This window comes from Neoarius graeffei, chromosome 25, assembly GCF_027579695.1.
Source record: "Neoarius graeffei isolate fNeoGra1 chromosome 25, fNeoGra1.pri, whole genome shotgun sequence".
In the NCBI taxonomy this organism is placed as follows: domain Eukaryota; kingdom Metazoa; phylum Chordata; class Actinopteri; order Siluriformes; family Ariidae; genus Neoarius; species Neoarius graeffei.
Window position 1 is genome coordinate 3,041,630 of NC_083593.1, and position 19,287 is coordinate 3,060,916.

A 19,287-nucleotide genomic window follows, 5' to 3' on the forward strand; every position below is an offset into this window, starting at 1 on the left:
AGCAGATAGCCAAATCAACCCCGCCTTTTTTATGAGTTCTCGACCAATCCAGAGCTTCGAATTTTATATATTTAAATTTTATTCGTCCCTCCTCCTTCCTTTCCGGTTTCTTCTCCGAAGCTATGACGTAGTGGTGTCCGCGCCCCCAACTCAGGGCTGGGTTTCTACATTTTTTTTTAAATGTTTTATTTTTTTTGAGGCGCGGGGGCACAACAACATGGAGCCGGACATGGAGGACAAAACGTTAGCGCTCATGGTAAGTTAGACACGTTTCTGCTGGCGATAGCAGGAGGAATAATGGCTGTGTTGTTTAAGGGAAGTGTGATAAAGGAAGGCTGGCTGAAAAGGTGGACAGGGAGAAATGGGACAAATGGCCGGCTAGCAGTGTTAGCATCCACTCTAGGGTCCTTTTAACACTTGAAAATATTAAATTTTGAACAAACTGAGCAATAAGATGAGAATTAGAATGATTTGTTGAAGTGTTAGTGAACTGAAATGTGATGTAGATACAATGCTGAGTGTATTACACAAGGACTCATTACTGTGTGTGTGTGTGTGTGAGGCGTAAGACGTCTTTCAAATAAATAATATACTCCTTAGGTTCTGTTACAGATCGTGTTTGGGTACATTTATTGAATTAATGTAGGTTTGTTTATTTTAACTATATTTATCAGCCTACATTAGTGTGCATTAGCTCGGCAGGGCCCTGTGCTTTCATCGCCTGGCTTTAGGGATATATTATATTTTTTAGAGATTGATGAATTAGTATAAAAATACTAAGGTATGAGGTACTACGTTAATCAAAACCAGCCAATAAATATATCTAAGACATGTCGATATTAAATTTATCGATATTTAATTGATCCGGGGGAGGTGAGGAGGGGGGGGGGAATGCAGCGATGTTTGTCGTGAGTGAAAGATGAATGCTGAATCACAAATGCATCAATATTTGAATTGTAGTGCACTACATAGCGTCCCGGATACCGCCTTAATTAATCCTGTACAGAGCGCGCGATGAAAGCGAGTCCGGAGCCATTTGGGACGCAGCCCTTTGCCCAGGCTAACTAAGCTAGTTCGGTTTCACTGCGCCATTATGACTTACAGCCTCTCTTCGATTCTTCTTTGAACAGATTTATGTCTTATAAGCACATTTTCTTGTTCGCGATAATGTCATGAACCATAATTTTCACCTCGACTGATGAATTAGTCCGTTATTTGTTTCTTGTCTGGACTGTTGATGACGCTAGCTAGGTATTAGCCTAGCTTGCTAACTGCGTAGAAGGAAGTTAGCATAGCAAAGCTAAGCTAACACGTCGATGTTCATTCATGTCATAACGTCCACCACTGATTTTCATTATTTTTTTTAATTTATTTTATTTATTTATGCTTGTTAATACGAACATAAATGTGTGAATACACAGTTTGTCTCGCTAAGCTAGTTTACATCCAGCCAACCGGTCGCTATGCTAGTTAGCTTTTTTCTTCCTCCCCTTGATATTCTGGTAGACTAAAATTTATCGTCTGTAATTTTTAAAATGATGTTTTTTGACCGTTCATTCGGCTTTAAATTAACACTATAATGTTAATTCATTGTAAAATCATTTTATTTCAAGTTAATGGTTTTGTTAGATAAATATCTTATCAGAATTTCGAGATATCGCATTAAAGTATTTCATCTGATCGAAAATGTGATAAATTAATCCCCCAAAATATGCATTTTTTTATGTTTTTAGAGATTAAGGACATTAAATATGAACATAAGTGTATTGAAAGGTGTTATGGACTCTGAAAACCCAACACACAATAAAATTATTTATTATTATTGCAAGAAGGTGTTTTTTTTTTTTTTTTAAACTAAGCACTTTCCCTAAACTGAAATTTCTCTCATTTATTTCTTAACGACAACAGAAAGGAAATTCGCATCACATTCAGAGATTTCATTTCAGTTTCACTGAAACGCGTCTCGTCTGCTGCAAATTTCATTTCGGTTCAAACTTAACCTACTGATGAGAAAAAAACAATAATTTACATCCATTTCTCAGTAAAGAGTTTTTCGGGTATGATGGGAATGAGTTCTCAGCTTGGCTGATTTTAGTGTTCTTTGCCTGAGGTAAACGCCACTAAAACTGGAATCTTCGTCGTCTCATTCTCTCACTTCTGTCCTGTTTTTATACAAGTCTCATTGTTCACTTATTGACAAAGGTTAAACCGTTCCCCTCTGTCGTCTGGACGGGTTTTTCTGATATGGTACAGGACAGGAGCAGACGTTTTCTGAATTGTTTACACTCGTGTGTCCATTTTATTATAGCATCTAACTATCCAGCATATTGATTATAAATAGTCACCCTCTTAGCTCATGAGGTTTTGCATCTTTCTGCACAATCGTCACTGAATCTTGTAAATGTTTCAAACACAGGCTTATAAAAATATTTCTGTCATGTCGTTGAGAGAGACAGGCAGACAGATGTGCAGTTTCTTGAAGTCAAGTGTAATACCTGTAGAGATGAAGCAGGTTTTTTTCATCATTTCATTTTTTGGCTTTTTTTCCCCACCAAGATTTTTTTTTTTTTTTATTACATGCATGCTTTCAGACTTGTCATTGACATGCACTTGTAGCAAATCATATCTCGAGCTCTGTTTATGAATCTTGTGTTTCTAGCTTGACTTATCAGTATTTATAAAATATCATCTGCATCTTGTTTCATGTCATATGTCTGCATCTGATTGTGCCTTTGATATCTGGCACGTTTTCTTTTTCCTTCTGATGCTTTCCTGCCACGTTGTCTGTGCTGCAATGCCGGCGTGTTACAATGCGGAGCATCTCTGTCGTTGGTGGGCTTTGCTTCCTGTTGCCATGGTTACAGCACAATGCTCCAGAGTAGCTGTTAGGTTTGTCTCGATGGGCAGAACCGGCGATGAGTGTGTGTAGGAGCTTCATACTTCAATTCAGAAAGTGAGCAAGGGAGGATGTTGCTGCGTTACAGACAGATTAGAGGGGGAAGTTTCGGGTACAGCTTGATGTGATTTGATTTGTCTCTTGCAGGAAAACATCACTTTGAGACGTTGCCTTGATGATGAGATTGTCAAGCATGTCGCATGCGGTTTAGAATACAGTGCGTATCAGTGCCTGTTTTTAGAGAGCAGAGGCTTTCATGAGCTTCTCTGTAACATGTACAGTAAATGTGTTGATCTTGAAATGTGTGAGTGATTCTGGCTCTAAATTGTTGGTTTGTGCTGCATTTTGTTTATTCCTGTCAGCTTGTTGTGTTGTGCTCCTGACTGTTCCAGCGAAGTAGTCTTGGAGGCAATGATGCAAACTCTCAGCTCCATCCAAATTCTCAGAATGTACTAAGGACGGTTAAGTACAGACCACCTGACTGTCGTCTTTCTCTTATTCCCCGGGAAATTCTTCTTCTGCTGCTGTTAGTTCAGCTGGAGCTTCTGAATATTTGATTGTATAGTGTGGTATGTTTGCATACTACAGATGGAGTAGATCATCCGGGTCCTGTTCGACAACTATTAAATGCCTCCTGAGTATTCAGACAACCTGCACTCTGCTTTTTGCATCCAAAAGTATGCGTACAGGCAGAGACTCAGTCCCAGACTGCGCTGTGAATGTCCAAAGCCTACACAAGCTATGGCAGAGGCTTGGTTCGATTCAGCTTGTTGGCGATCTAAGGGAAGATGAGCGCGATGGCAGCTTGAATGGACTAAAGTACTGCTGCATCATCACCACCACCCCCGGCAGGAGGGTCTTACAAGACGTTAACCTGAATGTATGTATGTATGAATGAGTGAATGTTTGATAGAAAGAAATAACACTGAATGAATAATGAGAGAGGCTCTGCCACCAGGATCAGCATTTTTCATTCTTGTTGTGATCTGAAAAAGAGGAAGTTTGTTGCTTCAGGACTGAGTGGAAAGTTGAAATGGCGAGTGTGCTAACTGTCTGAGGCACGTCGAAGGGAAAATACTGCTCGTGTTTTGGTCAGCATTGTGCTTTTTCAGCTGCTGTTTATTTAAAAAAAAAAAAGGAATCCAGTCCTAACTGTGTGGCCCACCATGTGGCACAGAGATGGACGACCTTTGGCTTTGCTTTCCCTGTCCTGTATTTTGTCGTTTTAAGCTCCGCCCACTACTTTTACCCTCCACAGTTTGTCTTTACTGTCCACAAAAGTGGCATGAGGGCAAAATGAGAGCACCCCATCGTATTAGTGTGTAACATTAGCAAAGAATAAAACACAAGGTCGTGCATTAGTTCTTAAAGAACCGCAAGGCTTACTTTTTAATGCTTGTGAACCAAGTTCTTGTTCTGACTTGCATTATTCCCTCACCTTCCTTTTTTCCTCTTTCTTTATTCAAGTTAACAAGACAAAAAAAAGTTACAGAGAAACCATGAAACATCCTTACTGGTACAAATCTGACACTAAAGACTCCTTCCATGGGTTTATGTGGCGCGTACCTTCACCTGCCTCTGAATGAGCTGTTGCTATAGAAACGATAATGTGTATAAACCTGCACTACAGTCAGAGGTGCTGTTCTAGGAACTGAATTGTTGTCTTCTGACCAATCAGAATATAGCAGGGCAGGGAATGACTGATTTACTTTGAGGTTTTTAGGGAATTATTATTATTATCTTTTTAATATTCTCCTCCAGAACACTTCAGTTATGGACTCCCATACCGGAGAGATTTCCCCAAAGACCACCACAGTATTTAAGGTGAGACTGACCTCTTGTCTGTTTAACTGTAAATATAAATAATGTTTATATCGCAATAGATTGCATAAGAACCCTTTCTGTTCCCACTCTGAAGTTGATTGTTTTCCACTTACACCGCATGCTGAAGTTTTATTCCAGCTTTCCATCACAAACAAGATCCTATTTACAGGAACCATGTGTACTTTTTTTTTTTTTTATTGGAGAATGTGAAGGAGTAAAACGCACATTTTAAAGCAGCATTCACTGAAGATTAAATGATGAATATAAGCACAGATGCCAAACAGGAGAGCTTCTAGTCATAATGTAAGCAGGAACAGGATGTACCTTGTTTTGGAGACATACTACATTAAATGTAGCTATAAATGGATAAAAAGTATGGCCATGTTGTTCAGTTTGAGGTTGTAAAAGTTGCCAGTTGCTGTTGTGTAAGAGGAATAAAACATGATGCAGGGTGATCATCAACGGTGATTTTCCAACAACGGCGTGCTTTATTCCTCTTGCACCATAGTGATGTGTTAATGATTATGATTTTTTTAATGCATTACTGAATTTATTTATTTTTTTTAATCTATTGATAGTTACAAGTTTTGTCTGTGAAACAAGTTATAGACTTTATGTAGCTAACTAACGTTCTCACCATGTTTTATTACATTATAATAGGAATCTCTTTTTTGGCTAGTCAGTAGTTACCTGGCAACCAAAGCGTGACCAGGCATCGGGTTATTGCGGCTACGTGCCTGGTCGACGAGCTAATGAGTAGATGAGTCATGCCCGTCTGAGAACTTGGAATAACACCGTAATACACAGCCATAACGCAAATGGAGGAACTCGTGTACCCAGGCTTTGCCACAGTCCAGAATGAACTGCTATCTTTTTTCTTGGTGAAATGAACTGCGCTTTGTTTTCAGATCACTAACGGCCCCCTACCGGGCTCGAGGAAGCGGCCATCGGAGGGCAACTACGAGAAGGAGAAGGACGTGTGCATCCAGCTGTTTGACCAGTGGTCTGAGGCCGACCAGGTGGAGTTTGTGGAGCATCTGATATCACGCATGTGTCACTATCAGCACGGCCACATCAACTCGTACCTCAAACCCATGCTCCAGAGGGACTTCATCACGGCGCTGCCAGGTACACACGCACAGGCATTTGATGCATGTTGTATGTGAATTTTATTCTCGTATGATTTTGACGGCGTGCGTTTAAAATTGTGAAGGCAAAAAAAAGGTGATTTTTGGGTTTGGTTGTCTTGTGTGTCAAGGAGAAACAGATTTATCTGTTTTAGGTCTGTCTTGGGTGTGGCTTTCACATCTCCTTCTATTTATTATTATTATTGTCAGTTGTTGACCTGTGTAAAGGTACACACATTTAACAGAACAGCTAAAATCTGTTCGTACTTTTCCAGTGATAAAGCGGTCTCTCGTTCCACACTGCTGACTCGGCCTGGGCGATATGACCAGATCCTGTCAATTTTGTGATGAAGTAGATCACAATATGCTTTTGAGATATTCTGGGTGTTCGTTGTTTTTAATAGGAATTCCTACATACTGAGTGGAAGCAGCTGGATTAATGTTAACATTTTGTTCATCTTTAAGTGAAAATGGTAACTTCAAAAATAGGGTTTTTTTTTTTTTTTCCCCCCAGTTAAAGTTGGTCCTCAATTATGGTCTAGAGTAGTACATGCGGTGTGTGTGGCAGCCAGGGCTCGAAATTAACTTTTTTTTCTTTGTGTCCCCCAGTGGTCCCGAATTCTGTGTTGTATTGTCCCGAATGGAAGCAATAGTGTCCCCATTTTTTTCCTCTCTGAAATAACCAGTGGTTAATATTATCATATGAAGTTACTATTATATTTGTAACTATGCGATTTTGAACCCTTTATATCATTTTTACAATAAGACACAAGCGACACATGTCCTATACATCATCTACTTCAAAATTAGTTATTGCATTTTCAGTTTATTAAACTTTGGCGATCTCACTGTATGAATAGATACCCGTTTATTTAAAGGGGCCAACTAGCTCATTCAGAAAATGTTTCAACTCCCTACATCTGCAGTACACTTTAGTTGAAAATAAGACCCCTTTAATGTTCATTTCATCTACTTATACCTTGAATATCTGTTGGCACTTATAAGGCCAACTTATCATTTTCACCATTACCGTTATCCATTTTTATGAACTTTCCGTTATCCATTACCGTTATCCATTTTATGAACTTTCCGTTATCCATTTTATGAACTTTCCGTTATCCATTTTATGAACTTTCCGTTATCCATTTTATGAACTTTCGCTGCAAATGTTAGCAGCATCAGCATAGTGGCAGGTCCGAGCCTAGTTGTGCTGCTGACTGACTAAACTTTCTGAACTAGAAAGACACCAAGAAAACTCACTTACTATTCTGTTGAACGGTATCTTCCGTCAATATCATCCACATCATTCCTGTTGTATTTTATAACGTGTCTAACAGTGTTGATTAAGTTCATTCAGTTGCTAGCGTTGCCTGCAGACCAGGCGATGACACTTTGGATCCTGAAGGTCCCGGAGACGTTATGTCTGGGCTTTCAGTTTCTTCCCCGCGGTCGGTCCGCTTCAACCACTTAAGCATTTTTGTTCTGTCAAGAGTCGGCGCAGCGTGTGCGGTAGCAATTCCATTCCAAGTCCATATAATGCGGACTCCGGCCGAAGATTCTAGAACAGAATGCGCTGCTCTGTAGCCTACGGATGCAGGTGCATCGAAAGTGTAGCTACTATGTATTTTTCGCTGTTAACGTTTTAAAATTAAAATTGACAAATTAGGTGAATGTCTACGTATGTGTTACGGCTTTGTAAATAATATTAATGTAGAACTTTTTTTCTAGATCCATTTTTTTTTCCATTGTCCCGGGATTGTCCCAGATATGATAATTTTGTGTCCTGATGACATTTTTTATGGTCCCCGGGACATCGGGACACCGTTAGTTTCGAGCGCTGGTGGCAGCCATCTTGTCAGTAAACCGAGTGTTTTAATTAAGCCTGAACAGGTGTAAGGAAATGTAACTGACCGTAAACCAACTGATTTTTATTCATACGGGTGTGTGTGTGATGCAGCTCAGGGCCTGGACCACATAGCGGAGAACATCCTGTCGTTCCTGGATGCGCGCTCGCTGTGTTCCGCTGAGCTGGTGTGTAAGGAGTGGCAGCGTGTCATTTCAGAGGGAATGCTGTGGAAGAAGCTGATCGAGCGCATGGTGCGAACCGACCCGCTCTGGAAAGGCCTCTCCGAGAGACACCAGTGGTGAGGCAGCACGATGACACTCTCTTAATCATTCACTCAACACTTCTACAGATCTTACATACCGTGAGATTGGGTTAAAGTAGCGTTCGGTATCCCTGAGGAGCGGATGGGGTCATAACAGAGCTCCAGAGAATAAAACAAGGTGGTGAAATGTAGAAACTTAGGAAAAAGTCTTTAACCATGACCTGCATCGTGTTCACACGTGGATAGTCAATTTGTTGCTGTTCAAACTTCTACATTAAGTCCCAGCTTAAATAAAGAAATACTTTTGTTCCAGATTGTAATGAAAAGTAATTTGAGGTTTTCTGGGTGGGGTTAAATTGAAGATTTACGATATTTACCCTGAAATCAGCTGCATTGTGATGGTCCTTAAAACTGGATATATGTGTATATATATATTTTTTACATATCCGTGTGTGTATGTGTGTGATTATATAAAATGTTATTTACCAGCTGGGAGGTCCATATGGTGAAATACCGTGACCGAGGTCTTGAAAGTACTGAGCGAGGCCCTCTGGGCCGCTATCCATGCTGTAAAATTAATGTTATTCTCCTGAGAAATGCGAAAATAAATGTTGACAAAAATTGCTACTATGTTTGTTGTTGTGAACAAGCAAGTTGCCAGAGGTCCGTAACCGGGGTCTGTACCGTAGGATACGGACCCGCTCGCCAGCCAACCAGAGCGCAGGATTTGGACCGTGAAAAAAATAAACAATTTCAAGTATACATTACTTTTTCACGTATGGTGTTTGGACACGATGGTTATTTAAAAAATGTAAAGAGTACAGATGTTTTTAACTCCATGAAAGGATTCAAGGGTCGCATTTATTATCATAACTGTCTCATAAATTCACTTTGAAATTATCTTCTGTCGTTCATTTTCATTTTTAAAAATTTCTCCTCAAAATTAAAAACACTGAATTTGTGAACAAAAACAGATTCCGAACCCCTTTTTCTCCTGTGATGAGATGAACTCTGCATTCTGATTTCCAGCTTAGTCAGATGGTTTTATTTTCACGTAAATGCATCGCTGATGCGGTTTTCACTTTCAGCCACAGTTCCACCTGAAAAGCCGGTGTGCTGACGTTGTTTGTGGCCTTTGTTGACTCTGAGGATGCTTTACTGAGAAGGTGAATGTGTTTCTGTCTCCCAGGGAGAAGTACTTATTCAAGAACCGCACTACAGAAGTCCCGCCGAACTCCTATTACCGATCTCTCTACCCCAAAATCATTCAGGACATCGAGGTGAGTGCAGGACGAGGACGTTAAACCCCGTCTCCGTTTAAGGTCGAGTGTGACAGATTTGAGTAATATAATGAATAATTCGAATTAATTGTTTCATTTGTATACTTTTTATTCATTTGTAAGTGTAAATGTTACTTATTACTATTTAAATTCAAATTTAATATTTTTGTTGACGTTCATACATTTAAATGCTTTTTTTTTTTTCATCTAACTTACTAATTTTGGTAATTTTCATTTATTTCATTCATTTTATTTAGCTAATTATTCATTAATATATATTCATTTAGCAATCCTTGTTTTCCCTGTTCACTCACTTGGTTCGAGTTTACTTAACTTTTATTTATTTATTTATTTATTTATAATGAATAAAATTTAAGAACATCATTTTTTTTTTTACCTGATTGCCTTTTTCAGGGCAAATATAAAAAAAAAGGGTCCAAGTGTTAAATTTGTTTGGTATTTGAGCTTAATGGCGTCCATTAGAAAACATAGTGGGTGGGTAAAAATGGAAATAATCACGCCATGTGTGCGCCTTCGTGATCTACGTTTGTCCATTTTCCCTTTGTGTGTGTGTGCGCGTGCGCAGAGCAGAAATATAAATTAGCCTGAGGAAAGAAATGTCAGTTTTAATTAAATGTAGAAAAACAAATGAAGGAAAGTGATTTTAATATTTTGTGAGCTTCCAAACAGTCCCTGTTCTAAAAGTATTAAAAATAACTGCAGGTCCGTATTAATAATGAATTGCTCATTTCCTCTCCCCAGACCATTGAGGCAAACTGGCGCTGTGGGCGACACAACCTTCAGAGGATCCAGTGCAGATCGGAGAACAGTAAAGGAGTTTACTGCCTCCAGTACGATGACGACAAGATCATCAGCGGCCTCCGGGACAACTCCATCAAGGCACGTGACCGAACGCTGCGTCTAATAATATTCCCATCAGGAGTCAGGGTGAACGGCGAGATCCAGTATTCACAGTTACGGCTGCTGCCACGTTGAATTTTCTGACCGTTTTAGATCAAAATGTGGAAATTCACCCTCGCATTCTGTGTAATCCAAATGAAACGGGAGCATTTCTGTTAGGATTTCAGCGTTCCTTCACCGTACACCGGTGCTGCTTTCCACCGACTGAGCGTATCGTGTATATGAGTCAGGAACGAGTTTGTTTTTCTGTCACGCCATTTTCATCAGTCTCGGCCCATTATTAAAACTACAGGGTGTTTTTCAAAAAAATTGATACTATTTGAGATGTAAATATCGCAGAAACTACAGCCTATGCAAGTGACCCTGAACAGGCTTAATGTTGAGCAATATAAAATTTATTCCTCATAATTTGAATGAGAAATTCAAAGGTATGTGGATTCCAAGAACGATTTCACAAATTTTTAATATTTGCGCCGCCTGAGACGCGGCACACGTCAAGTCAGTAGTCCAGCTCCTGCCAAACACGCTGCAGCATGTCTTTGGTTAGTCTGTTCTGAGAACAGTGCATTTTTAGAGAACTCTCTCATAAATGCACGCTGCAGTCTTGTTCGAGCGGACTCTAACCCACAAAACGCCTTTTCTTTTCCAGCAAATGGCATTTCTATACCTAAAAAGATAAAAATATTAAGCATAATTTTGACCTGTTTCCACACATGCTGTTAAAATTTGAGGTCAATTGAGCAAGAACTGGCGAAGTTATTAGGTTGTTTCAAAATGTAATATATTTTCTCACACTGTATATTATTGCAGCGTTTGTTACCTCACGTACAGGAAGTCGGAGCTTGGAATTATGTCGTGTTGAAGCTCCAAAGTGTGTCTTTTTATCAAGGTTAAAAATGCTACTTTTTTTTTTTAAAGATATCATCTTTGAACGCTGTGTGCAGCTAAACCATGTTGATTTTGAGTTGAGATCGTCCTGAGTTCTCAAGCAGAAATTCCAAATTGATAATTAAAATAAATAAATAAATTTTTCCTCGTCGGAAACCAGTTATGACTTATAATTGAATGCAGCATTAATCTGCCTTGAGTAATAACGCCAGTGATTATCATGAAAAAGCAGCGAGCTGTGAAACAATTAAGCACCTGAAACGTGCATCTCGGTAAAGTGAGCTCTGTTAATCATAGCTTGACTTATCTTTGCTATGTACGATGATTCAAAGACTCGTAACAAATGCATTCGAACTAACAAAAAATCTAAATTAAAAATATAAAACATTAAACTACTATAATAGGTGAATATTAAATATAGATCATAAGATCTTTTATAAGAGACAAATTTAACATTGCGAATATAACTAAATGCAATTTAACTCTACTGTTCACAAATATTACATCTGCACAATGTGCCACGAGTGCAAGCAAGTTTGGTAAATTCAGGATTATTTGCATTCGTGAGCTGGTCAACACGAGATTGTGAATTATTCGAAAACGGTGGCGGTAAATGGGTTCCTAGTCAATTTTGATAATGTCAGGGTTATTTTCGTAAGTGAACTGTTCTGATTGGTATCGGGTGTGTTGATATTCACGCTCGGGCATCGTGTGGGTGGTGCGAGGTGGATTTTAACCAAGGGAAAATGTCTGAAGATGTTGATGAATTGTTGAGTAAAGTGTGCGTGTGTGCGTACAGATTTGGGACAAGCAGTCTTTGGAGTGTTTGAAGATTCTGACGGGACACACAGGGTCCGTGCTGTGCCTGCAGTACGATGAGCGAGTCATCGTGACCGGCTCCTCAGACTCCACCGTCAGGTTCGTTTTATTTTTCTCTCCCGCTATACCCCTTCTTCTGTCTGTCCGTTTTACTTCTCCATTCCCAGCTGTGGTGTATGTAGTGTGAGATATGAGCAGTGCTCATTTTACCTTTCCCCGCCTCTCTTATACACAGGGTGTGGGACGTGATCTCGGGCGAGGTGTTGAACACTCTGATCCACCACAACGAAGCCGTGCTGCACCTGCGCTTCTGTAACGGCCTGATGGTGACCTGCTCCAAAGACCGCTCCATCGCTGTGTGGGACATGGCCTCGCCTACCGATATCAGCCTGCGCCGCGTGCTTGTCGGTCACAGGGCCGCCGTTAACGTGGTTGACTTTGATGACAAGTACATCGTGTCTGCTTCTGGGGATCGCACCATTAAGGTAAGCACCAATGGCACTGCTACTTTAATCTAAATCTGTGGTGAAGAAGGAATGTGATGATTGTTTAGCTGGTAGGCAGTCACCGTGTTTTGTATTAGATGATATTCATAATCAGGTATTTTAAAGAAATGACATTTGTTTCAGTAATCTGAAAAATGTTCCAGTAAAGGAGGCTGAAAGGAACAGAGGCCACACCTCCTTTACTGGAACTCACAAGCACACAAAGCCATAGCTCCTCCCCTGGCACTGACAGAGGCCACGCCTCCTTTACAGGAAATTACAGGCACAGAGAAGCATTGAAGGGTGAGGAAAGAAGGCAGAAATGCATCTGACAGTGTTTACAGTGCCTCAGAAATCACAGTTTGAGGATAATTATATATATATATATATATATATATATATATATATATATATATATATTTTTTTTTTTTTTTCTGTCCAAGAGTATTTCTAGAGGACAAAAATGTTTGAGATGTTCGTGGTTTGTCTTCGTATGTCATTTCCGAGGAAATGATTACATTTATACTCGTGACGAACTCCATGTTCATGTAATTAAATGCTCTCTAGAAATGTCTGACTCACCCCTGGGGTGAGTCTTGCTGTATCTTAGCAGTTCGTTATCTTGTTAGTTGCAGTTTGGAAAAAATAAAAAGCTCCCTCTAAAATTTTTGCTGTTTTTTTTCTATTTAACTCCTCCTCTGATCTACTGTCAAACTTGTTTAGGATCTGCGTGGGTGTGGTGTTTATCGAATGGTATGCTAATAGCCGATCATGTCTCCACACCATCACTTGTGACCTTCCTTTTTCAAAGGGAAATATGTTCAGCCTACAGAATCAAATCGCAGCTCCAAATCCATTTCATCAGGAATTTGAATATTACACCCTAGTTATAAAGAGCTAGGTGTTTTATTGGATGAGCACCATCTCATCAAAATCAAGTCGAGGACCAGTTTGAAACTGTTAATCTAAAAAAAAAACCATGTTTTTTATTTTAAGGCTGTATGTCGTCTTTGTAAAAGAACCTGAAAACTAGACTGCACTGTTGATGCCAGGGAACAGACAGCACATTTGGGTTTGTTGTTGTTTTTTGGGTCATATGCTTGTGATGCAGCAGAGGGCGCTGTACAGCAGCTGAATTTATGATCCTGAGTCCACTGAGACTCTCCAGAGTTCAGTTCTGCCAGACTGCGGCGTATCGGTTCACTTCGGCTGGAATCGTTCTCCGTCTCCTGCCCTCGTGTCTCCCAGACTCTGGATTTTTCAGGCAGTCGGGATTCCAGGAACGCACGGCCCTGGGAAACTTGCCAAATCTTTGTGCATAGGAGGAAAAAAACCCACAGCACTTTCATCCTCTGAAAACATTCCGCGAATAATGAGGCAGGGCAAGTCTGTCTGCGTATGCGTGTGTGTGCGTGCGCAAACGGCGTTGCATAAGACATTAAGTGCAGAGTCTTGTTACTGTTTTCAGAATTAATATTGTGATCAATGACACGAGGTCCTCAGTGGGTGACGGTTGGGCTTCCTGTCTCTGTAGGTGTGGAGCACGAGTACCTGCGAGTTTGTACGCACTCTGAACGGCCACAAGAGAGGAATCGCCTGCCTTCAGTACAGAGATCGGCTCGTGGTGAGCGGCTCCTCGGACAACACCATCAGGTGCGTGTGAGACGGAAAATGCAGCTCTGGCAAATAAATGGCTTATGTTCACAGAGTGTTCAATCTGGCTGTCCATCTCTCCCTGTCGGGGTGTGCAATGAAATCATGTTCAGTTGAAAAGCACTGGCTGTGCTTGCTCAGGAGTTAATTTAATATTCGTCCTGCTCTTTCCTCCCCTCAGGTTATGGGATATCGAGTGTGGTGCCTGTTTGCGGGTTTTGGAAGGACACGAGGAGTTGGTGCGCTGCATTCGCTTTGACAACAAGAGGATCGTCAGTGGCGCTTATGACGGGTGAGAATCATCCAGACAACGAAGAGTCCTGATTACTATGACGACGAGACGTTCAGGGTGACTTTAGATGAAGAGCAGATCCATTTCTGAACACATTTAACCAGACCTCTGGTTTTTCATTTGTCACTAATTACTAAATCCTGAATATAGATTTTTGGTTTTTGTTTTATTCCCCCTTGAATGTGCATTTTAATATTCTCTCTCACTTCCATTTTAATATCATAAATCTTATCGAGCAAGACTGTGAGTTTGGACTTGATGAAAAGCTAAATCGAAAATGCTGAAACAGTGGGAAACTTGAGTACCAAGATGAGAAACCCTGCACCCTGAGAACACAAACATGCTAACGTTCAGTTTCAGTGTAAAATCTCATTTCATTGTTCCCTTAAATCGAGTCAAGAAATGATAGAAAGATATCTTGTGACAAAAATGCAGAACTCTTACACACATCCACAACTTCGTTCGAAATCAGCGGTTTGGTAAAAACAGTATGATTTGGTCTGCATTAAACACGCTGTATCCTCTACATCACGTCCTGTTTTCAACTCCAATTGAACCAGTAAAATGCTGTATGGAAATTAGAGACCAGTTCTCCAAGATGGCCGCCTCCAAAATGTTCGAGTGTTGAGCTACACTGAATTTTACTTTAACGTATGATGGTAACTTGCCCTGTTTTCATAAGCCACATCTGTGTGACATCACCGAAGACCTGGATGTGATTTAAGCCTTATAGTTGAGTTTATTTCTCGTTTGTTGAAGGTCAAATTGCTCAAGAAGCATTTACATGCTTGTGGTGAAGCTCAGGTAAATTGTGAACACATTACAAGAGACAGCTTACACAAAACAAGGCACAAGCAGCAGCTGTCTCCTGAACTGAGACAAATATGATTTAAATGGAATAAATTGAGTGAAATGAGAATACAATATTGGGATCTGTTACTCGTTAGCGACCTGAAGGTCAAAGTTGCAGTGATGAAAAGGAGCCCGTGTCGGAACTCAGCCTTGGGTGGTTTGATTAGATTTAGTGGAAATTGTGTGCATTTTATCTGGTTATTCTTTAAATCCGTGTGTGTGATAAAGTCAAGTGACTGGAGCTGGGATCGAGCTAGATGCAATGTGAGATTGATATTTACCTTTTTTTTTTTTTTTTAAGAAATCCAGGGGAACCTTGGGTTAAGTTCCACAAGAGTCAGAAATTCATGAAATGAATGGGAATTAAATTTTATTTAGCTTCAGAATCAAGTTTTAAGTCACTTGGCCAATATTTACAGTAAGGATGTGTATAAATGTAGGACACATTAATGGAAAAAAATCTGTTAAATTACTTAGAAACGTTTTATAGCATTTTCCAATGAAACTGCGTTGAATAAGAAATAAATTAACTTTTTTTTTTGTGCTCCCCCCCCCCCCCCCCCCCCCCTTGGAAAAACTCATCTGACTTTTATCTGATTATTTTATTTATCTTTTTTTAATGCAGAAAAATTAAAGTATGGGACCTGCAAGCTGCTTTGGATCCACGAGCTCCAGCCAGCACTCTGTGTCTGCGAACACTGGTGGTGAGTCATGTTGGGGGACTCTACTTACGCACCCACCCCCTTTATCTCATCCATGACCTATATGTCCTCATCTGTGAAATAAACAACTGAAAACGCAGGACAGAAACAGCTATTTGAACTTGTGTGTGTAGGAGCACTCGGGCCGCGTGTTCCGGCTGCAATTTGATGAGTTCCAGATCATCAGTAGTTCCCATGACGACACCATCCTCATCTGGGACTTTTTGAACGTGTCAGCTAACGGACAAATGGACGGGCGGTCGCCGTCGCGCACGTATACGTACATATCCAGATAGCAGGTAATAGAACACACACGTATGCACAGAGTGCCCTCAGCTGTCTGATACTAATAGAGATGAATAGACTCGTGCCTTACTGCATTACTCTAACGTGTGTTTGAACAGGGCGGTCCTGGAAGCGCGTGGAGTGTGTGCGGGGACTGTCCTGATGACCGAGTCTCTGTGGTTGTGTGCCAGGATCAGAGGTCAAGGAACGCCACCCCTGTCCCACCCACTCTTACTCTTCTCTCCTTTTTTTTTTTTTTTTTTTTAAATTTGTAGCCCCTCTTGAACGAACACACACACATGTGCGCAAATGCACACAGAGCTCCCTCTCTGCTGAGTAAGAGGATGAGGAGTTGGAGAGAGGGATGCCACTGAGGACATAGCTGATAGCTCCGCCCCCACATCCAGCCTGACCGATGCCCTAGCCCCGCCTCTGGGCCCAAGGACTATTTATCTCTTGATATTTTTATTTCTCATGTTTTTGTGGAAAAAAAAAAGAAAAACAGGAAAAAAGAGAAAGCAGTTGAAGTGACTTTTCCGTGAGGACTGTGTTTGCATGAATGAATGACGGGACTGTAAAAGATGGTCAAAGCCCCATTTGTGTCTTTTTATTTCTTTTTTTTCTTTTCTTTTTTTTTTTTTTATTTGGGAGATCAACGCTTTTTGCTTCCTTTGTGGTGATTGTACTAATATGTGTAGCTTTCTTCTTTTCAGATTCCTCTCCAGTCTGTCGCTCCGTTCTCATCCTTGGCTAGCTCTTTCTCTTATCTCTTCCGTCTCGGTCCCTTTCGCTGTCTGCTCGTCTAGGTTCCGAATGACCCCTAACTGATCGCAGTTTAGTTGTAAACAGAAATGTCTCGTCTAAAATGGTGTTGTATATTGAAAAGATTTTTTTAAAAAACATTATTAATAAGAATAAAGTACCTGACTGTGAAGGAGTGTTAAACTGGCTGTGTGTGTGTGTGTGTGTGTGAGAGAGAGAGAGAGAGAGGTACTTAAACTTTATATGCAAGTATTAAATCAAAGCCCTTGGCTTTATTCAGCCTCCTTTTATGGCTGAAGTGCAATCCTCAACTCTTCCACCAGGGGTGAGGAAACCATTTTTCATTTCTGAACACAAGCGTTAGTTGTATGTTCCTGCTCCAGCGTTTCTGCTCTTTAGGGACAAACTGGTTAGAATGAAATGGTGATGATTGATGTTCCATACATGTTTCTGATAGGCTCGTGGTTTTAACATTTTCTCATCTCATTATCTGTAGCCGCTTTATCCTGTTCTACAGGGTCGCAGGCGAGCTGGATCCTATCCCAGCTGACTACGGGTGAAAGGCGGGGTACACCCTGGACAAGTCGCCAGGTCATCACAGGGCTGACACATAGACACAGACAACCATTCACACTCACATTCACACCTACGCTCAATTTAGAGTCACCAGTTAACCTAACCTGCATGTCTTTGGACTGTGGGGGAAACCGGAGGAAACCCACGCGGACACGGGGAGAACATGCAAACTCCGCACAGAAAGGCCCTCGCCGGCCACGGGGCTTGAACCCGAAGCTTCTTGCTGTGAGGCAACAGTGCTAACCACTACACCACCGTGCCGCCAGGTTTTAACATTTTAACAAACTAAATTTAAAACAGTTTTTGCTGTACTTGCGAAACTTTTTTGCTATACTTTGAAATTGCACTGGAACAGGGGGAAAGATACCTGGTTAAGCATTTGTCTTTTAAACATTTTCATTATGGAACAATTGAGTTTGGGGTTCTTTTTTTTTTTTTTAAGGTCCCTTGAGGTTTCTCATTCCTGTCTTCTAGATCCTCTATCATGCATTCCACTAACCTGCCCCCAGCTTTTTTTTTTTTTTTTTTTGTGAGGGTTATATATAGAGAGATCTTGAGTTGACTTACGGAAACAAAGCAGCACTCTGGCTTGGCTAGAGGGTGGAGCTCATTTCAGGGACAGAAAAAAAATGTTAAAGCAGAACCAGATTCATTGTGCAGCAAAAATAATCATTGTTTTCTGTGTAATGAGGTAATAATGAGGTTTTGAAGACAGCAAACCAGGACTTGAAAATTGCCAAATGTTTAAGGCAGTATCCGATATCACATAATGCTTCTTTCATCTGTGAAAAGAAATCAGCATTTATTAACTGAATTTAGTTACATCAGTGTGACATGAGCGAGTTGTCAATAACCTGTAATTATGTGAATAGTGTTACCGGGTTTCGGTTGGATACCGTTGCAGCCTGTGGGCTGGAATGAACAGTGTAATTTAGTGGTGTGTGTGTGTGTGTGAGAGAATCAGTGTTTCAAAGAAGGATCAGAATTGAGACCACAGACAGAACGATGCTGCCCGATATGACAGGAATGCAGTGCAAGAACCAAACCTTGGACACGCACACACTTTCTCGGACACGATTTCAGGCTCATGTTAAATCCAGTCCTGTAATGAAAAGCCTTTCCCACTGATGTGTGTAATTGAATTTAGGAATAATCTAATCTGTCTTGGGAATCTGTCTTTTGTACACCTGTAAATGTTTCATCTGGTCTATTTTTCACATATTGGTTTCTCCCTTAAAGCTACAGTCAGTAATATTTTTGAATGCGGTACTTTGAAGACTGTTATCATAAGAAATTAGTGAAGACCAGACTGTAAGGTGAGTTGTGCTGTGTTTCCAGCCTGTGTACAGAGTAATCTTGATGGCTGTGTCGGGGGGGAAACAATACAGAGGCCGCACCTGAGATATCTGAAAGACTTGTTCAAAATCCAAACTGACAATTGAGAATTTTTATTCACCTTTCCAATCTGGTCATTTTGTAGATTTTTTTTTTAAAAATATCTCCAGCTTAATGAGTACATTTACAAAATCAGCCAACTGCAGCAAATTAGATGATTATGACAAATTCATCTGGTGGCAGATGGTGAAAGCTGCTTTTGCACCTCTATGGTCGCTTTGCAGTGAATGCAAGAAAGGGTGGTGGTTGCTGTTCTCAAAGTTTAAGACTGTCTAAAATGTTTTTTAAGCTTTGCCATAGATGGATAAAAATATGGCTGGCAAACCACTACAACTTGCACCAATTACAGTAGCCCCATTGTACTGAATCGGCATGTCTTTGAACTGTGGAGGAAATTGGAGTACCCGGAGGAACCTACGTGGA

The 19,287-nt window shown here is 40.6% G+C and overlaps 1 protein-coding gene across 2 annotated transcripts; it reads left to right on the forward strand.

Moving 5' to 3' along the window:
- Positions 1-121: 121 nt before the first annotated feature.
- LOC132873437 (F-box and WD repeat domain-containing 11-B) lies at positions 122-18,627 on the forward strand. Of its 2 annotated transcripts, XM_060909005.1 has the most exons (14): positions 162-256; positions 3,575-3,776; positions 4,658-4,720; positions 5,629-5,848; positions 7,805-7,991; positions 9,145-9,235; positions 9,998-10,135; positions 11,844-11,962; positions 12,099-12,348; positions 13,883-14,001; positions 14,183-14,293; positions 15,771-15,849; positions 15,981-16,145; positions 16,251-18,627. In XM_060909005.1, the coding sequence occupies exons 2-13, from the start codon at positions 3,576-3,578 to the stop codon at positions 16,140-16,142; spliced, it is 1,740 nt and encodes a 579-aa protein (XP_060764988.1). In that variant the 5' UTR covers positions 162-256; position 3,575; the 3' UTR covers positions 16,143-16,145; positions 16,251-18,627. The 2 variants fall into 2 exon arrangements, with proteins under 2 accessions (XP_060764989.1, XP_060764988.1); XM_060909006.1 differs by lacking the exon at positions 3,575-3,776 and having other exon boundaries at positions 122-256.
- Positions 18,628-19,287: the final 660 nt, after the last annotated feature.